This window comes from Chiloscyllium plagiosum, chromosome 35, assembly GCF_004010195.1.
Source record: "Chiloscyllium plagiosum isolate BGI_BamShark_2017 chromosome 35, ASM401019v2, whole genome shotgun sequence".
NCBI lineage: Eukaryota > Metazoa > Chordata > Chondrichthyes > Orectolobiformes > Hemiscylliidae > Chiloscyllium > Chiloscyllium plagiosum.
This window is the reverse complement of record NC_057744.1, coordinates 6759788-6765466: the sequence shown is the minus strand read 5'-3', so window position 1 is coordinate 6765466 and position 5679 is coordinate 6759788. Positions and strand designations below refer to the sequence as shown.

General features: G+C 44.1%; 1 protein-coding gene across 3 annotated transcripts in view; it reads right to left on the bottom strand.

Moving 5' to 3' along the window:
* The window catches only part of abcg4a (ATP-binding cassette, sub-family G (WHITE), member 4a), a 144014-nt gene that overhangs the window by 52473 nt on the left and 85862 nt on the right, over nucleotides 1–5679 (bottom strand). For all 3 annotated transcript variants that reach the window (XM_043676571.1, XM_043676572.1, XM_043676573.1), the window contains exon 3: nucleotides 2134–2251. In XM_043676571.1, coding sequence (XP_043532506.1) covers nucleotides 2134–2251 — 118 coding nt within the window. The remainder of the gene's footprint in view (nucleotides 1–2133; nucleotides 2252–5679) is intronic.

The window sequence follows — 5679 nt, the reverse complement described above, 5'->3', positions numbered from 1 at the left end:
AGGGCAGTGTTTGTCACTGGCCACTCGGGTGTTTTCCTATCTTCTTCCTGGTGGAATTTGAATAAAGATTGGTGCACTTTGTGTCTTTCACTGTGTCTCACACCTGCACACACACACCATGGTGGTGGGGAAAAAATAATAAACAGGACCCGCGGGAGCCTGTGCCCCACAACCTGAGCCACCTCCGAAATTTTAATTTTGTTTCTTTCAAGGAAGTGAAAAGGAAAGCCCTGTATAGACTGCTGCTGCACACCGTCCACCTCTTCTCCCTCATCCACCATCCGGACACGCCTTGGCGTGCCCATTTGCCACCGGGCGGTGGGGATCCCCAGTGGAGGGCTCTCTACGCGGGTGTTTTCCTATCGTCTGGGAGGTGGAAATTGAATAAAGATTGGTGCACTTTGTGTCTTCCACTGTGTCTCACACCTGCACACACACACCATGGGTGCTGGGGATAAAATAAGCACTACCGCACTTAGGTGGTAGTGTGGGGGTTAAAAAAGAAAGGGAAAAAAAAGAAGAACAGAAAAAAAATTTAAAAAAATAAAATAAAATAAAATAAAAGAAAATAAAAATAAAAATAAACAGGAGTCCAGGGTCCTCTTGTGGTTCCGAGGTACCTCTGAACCAAAGGTTCAAGTCCCACCTGCTCCAGAGGTGTGTAATTACATCTCTGACCAGGTTGATGAGAAAAATAGGATAAACAGGAGTCTCAGAGCGTCTCCTCATTCCAGATGCTGGTTCTGAACTGGCTGGTCAGAGCCCCTGTACTGTGCAGATGCAAATAAAGAGTGACTTGGTGAAGGGATACTGGCCTCCATGGAGTTATTTCACATATAGTTACTGAATATAAGTTCATTTATTTTTATAATAGATTGAAGATGGGGTAAGTTTGAACTCTGAATAGATTATAAAAGATTTTCATTGTTTCAAGTATGTATGGTCAGAGATCTCTTAGATTGCTAGAAGCCATTTTTTCATCTTCACATGGTTTCTGAGTTCTGCACCTAATGGATTCAGGATGAATGGCTGCAAAGGTGGTATAAGGGGCAGAGAGATTGCATGGGAATATGAGGTGGCATGAAGTGGCATTGGGCATGAAATAGTAAGGAGGTAACATGGGGCGGTAAGGACTTGTCAGCCTAACATCTTTTTTTTATAGAACAGGAATTAAGCCTTAGGGAACCAAGGAGGGTCTCCCAACATGACTGCTGTCCCCAAGTTAAGATATCTTAAGAATCATAAAATCTCTACAGTGCAGAAAGAGGCCATTCAGTCCACTCAGTCTGCACTGCCCCTCTGAAGAGGACCAACCCACCCAGACCCACCCAACCCCACATGGGTTATTTCCCCATGGCTTAATCCACCCAACCTGCACAACCCTGGACATTACAGGACAATTTACCATGGCTAATCTATCTAACCTTAGACTGTGGGAGGGAACCAGAACTCCAGGCAGAAATCCATGCAGAGGAGGGAGGAACGTGTAAACTCCATCACAGATTGGTCACCTGTGGTTGGAATTGAACCCAGGGTCCTGGAGCTGTGAGGCGTCAGAGCTACCACTGAGACACCATGCCATCCTAATTTGATAATTTTATCTTGGATCTACCTAGGATTTTAAAGGCGTTAAGAAATTTGTGGAGAAAGCAGGAATATGACGTAGAGGTAGAGGATTAACAATAATCATACTGAATGTCATTCCTGAAGAAGGGCTTATGCCCGAAACGTCGATTCTCCTGTTCCTTGGATGCTGCCTGACCTCCTGTGCTTTTCCAGCAACACATTTTTAAGATACTGAATGTCAGAGCAGGCTCAAAGGGATAAATGATCTTCTCCAGCCTCTGGTTTCTGTGTTTATCTCATCTCTGGGATGCGACATAAGCTACCAAGAGAGTTGGAGTTAGTAGGACATATCCTTCCTCCACTTCATTGATATAGGTTTAGCTGTATTGTAAGTGAAGTTTGAAATCACATAGTTTGGACTTGAACAACATGAATTCTATGACTATTAGAAATGGGATCATTTATGATCTACATGACAGTGATACATTTTGCTGCCTTCCCTCAGTTCAAAGAGATTATCTGTGCAAGAATCAATTCTAACAAAAATCTATTACTTTTGTGACTAACCTGTATCCTGCCAGAATGTTCATGAAGGTTGACTTTCCGGCGCCTGAAGGACCCATAATCCCAATTAGCTCTCGACTGCAGAACTTTCCGGATAAGCATTTTAACAGCGTCTTGTATCCTAGGAGACAAAGTCAAACATGTTTGACAAGAGTGAGGTATTTGCTGGACGGATTAGGGTGCTAGCATTTCATTCCTCCATCTCTAGGATGCTGATCTGAACCCAGGCGAGAGAAGAGTTATACTATCCTGTGTGACAAGAACTGGCCAATCTCATACTGGAGACAAGTCACTATGCATCCGTAACACAACACTGCCATTCTTTGGTCATTACATTTCAATATCACTCCAGAGGGCGTACTTTGGGAACCAGAAGAGTCAGACTGGTGAAATGGGTGATATTTTTCCTGAGGTTGAGGGTAAAGCCCATTATTCATGCAGAGTAGAATAGCTATTATGTGGCGGGTACATTTGTGAATAGCAGTGTGCAGCCTTTTTATTTCTGAGTCAGAATGTTGTGGGTTCACATCGTCACCCCCCGACCTACCCCCTCTCCCTGCTCAAAATTTTAGACCAGCACTCTAGCGTAATACTGAGGGAGGGCAGGGTTTTTGGAGATGCTGTGTTTTGAGGCTTGGCTCTGAGAGAACTACAAAGAATTGACAATTCATTCTGACCCTGCCATCACTGCCCACAGCCCATGAACAAATGAAACAAAAATCTTTTCAAAGAACAACTGAGGGGTTCTACCCTTGAGTGCAGCCAATATCTATCCCTCAACTAAACTCAAAATACTGCAGATGCAGAAAATCTGAAATAAGTGCTGGAGAAACTCAGCAGGTCTGGCAGCATCAATGGAATGTTTATGTTTTGAGTCTGATCTGAGTCCCCCTCCTTATGAGTGACATTCACACCAAAAGTCACTTGATGTTTTGATTTATTTCTCAATCACCATCAGTAAAACACAAGTAATGTTATTGTTTGTGGTAACTTGCTGTGCACAATTTGACTCATGTTCATTCCTGATGAAGGGCTTTTGCCCTAAATGTCGATTTTCCTATTCCTCGGATGCTGCCTGACCTGCTGTACTTTTCCAGCACCACTCTAATCGTGACTCTGATCTCCGGCATCTGCAGTTCTCACTTTTGCCTCTTGTTCCCTCCACGGCAACACTGACGACCTTTCAGACATACTTAACGATCTAGAAAGTGCTCAGTGACATTAAGTTTTTGAAAGGTCGGCTTCTGTTTTCCTTTATTAGCATCTCACTCTATTGCCTTGGCATTGGTAACGCTTAAATTTCTTCAAAACAAACTTTGGCCAAAAATTCAGTTTGGAAGGATGTGCTTGACTCCAGTTTACTCAGCCCAATGTAAAGGGTTTTAGTTTAGAAAGGCATTATGTGTTGGTGCAAGCCTGATGGGCTGAAGGGCCTGTTCCTGATCTGTATTGTTCTTTGTTCAGTGCTTCCTGTCAAAGTGCGTAACCTGGGCTCATAACTGAAGTAGCTTCACACACAATTCCGATGCTTTAAGCCATTAATCGACCACAGTGTAAAGGAACACATCCTCTTGGTATCTCCCTTCAATTTCCCCTTCACAACTTGAAGCTTTGCCCACTGTGACAATCATATTGCACATAGGAATGGGCATTATTTGTTCTTACAATCATTTCACCATTGCCAATTTTTGTGCAGCTGTGCTTTAGATTCTTGATGGGTACAGCATCACACAAATAGCTTAGCAGGCAGGTTACTGCTGATGTTTGTACACACCGTGCCACTGTTTCCATGAGTACGAGTCTCTTTACCTCAAGTAATATGATTCTTGTTCGGTTTACCACCAGGAGTCACAGTGTTGTTCTTTTCCTTGTAGAAGTGAGCACATCTCTTCCCTGGTAAAATTCGGTTTTGTTGCAGCAATAAAGACCCTCAAATTTCAAGAGGGCAGTGCACTCTCTCTCCTTTTATAGCCTGTTCACACAGCTCTGTACCACAGTCTGCCAGGCGTTGGGAGAGTGCTTGGAGCAGCTGGATCACTTACAACACTTACAAAGTGAGATTGGTCCTTAGTTACAGGGATCCTTTCAGGAGTTGCCACCTGTTTAGTTTGGTCAATTTGGGTTCCTTCTTTAATTTGATTTATCCAAATAGAATAAGGAGAGACAGTTATCATATGGCGCAATGGTAGCATGGCCATCGCTGACCCTGTGGCTTTGGCTCCAAGTAACAATCCAGGACTCAAAGCTCAAGAAACGTGCATTCATAATGCAATCAAAATGCAGGTTCGAGTCCAGCCTCAGGTGACTGTCCGTGTGGAGTCTGCACATTCTCCCCGTGTCTGCGTAGGTTTCCTCTGGGTGCTCTGGTTTCCTCCCATAATACAAAGATGTGCAGGTCAGGTGGACTGGCCACGCTAAACTGCCCATAGTGTTTGGGGATGTGTAGGTTAGGTGCATTAGTCAGGGGAAATGTAAAGAAATAATGTAGGGGAAAGAGTATAGATGGGTTACTCTTCGGAGGGTCGGTGTGGGCTAAATGGTCTGTTTCCACACTGTAGGGACTCTATAAAAACAGTATCAGTTTGTAAATTCTTCCAACTTAAGTCAAAGATAGGTGGGAAGGGCAGGAGAGATGACTGGTCCCTGTGTATTAAAATGAAAATGGGAGCCTCACCCTCAATAATTATATTTCTAAATTACATACTACATGCAACAGTTTCAACTGAGGTATTCAAGAAGATTTTCAATGATCTTTTGGACAGAAATAGGAATATTTTTTGTAAACTCACAGGATATCAGTGTTATTGGCTACACCAGCATTCATTACCCAGACGACAGTTAAAAGTCAATGACATTGCTGTGAGTCTGCAGTCATTTGTAGGCTAGACCAGGTGACATTGGTAGATTTCCTTCCCTGGAGGGCATTAGCGAACCAGATGTTTTTTTCTTGACAATAGATTCATGGTCATCATGAGACACTTAATTCCAGATTTTTATTGAATTCAAATTCCACCATCTGCCGTGGCAGAATTTGTATGTGGGTACCCAAAACTTTATTTAGGTCTCTACATTAGTAGGAGAAAGTGAGGTCTGCAGATGCTGGAGATTAGAGCTGAAAATGTGTTGCTGGAAAAGCGCAGCAGGTCAGGCAGCATCCAGGGAACAGGAGAATCGACGTTTCGGGCATAAGCCCTTTTTCAGGAATGAGGAAAGTGTGTCCAGCAGGCTAAGATAAAAGGTAGGGAGGAGGGACTTGGGGGAGGGGCGTCGGAAATGTGATAGGTGGAAAGAGGTCAAGGTGAGGGTGATAGGTCAGACGGGAGTGGGGGCGGAGAGGTCGGGAAGAAGATTGCAGGTTAGGAAGGCGGTGCTGAATTCGATGGATTTGACTGAGACAAGGTGGGGGGAGGGGAAATGAGGAAACTGGTGAAACCCGAGTTCATCCCTTGTGGTTGGAGAGTTCCTAGCCGGAAGATGAGGCGTTCCTCCTCCAACCGTCGTTTTGTTGTGGACTGACGATGGAGGAGTCCAAAGACCTGCATATCCTCA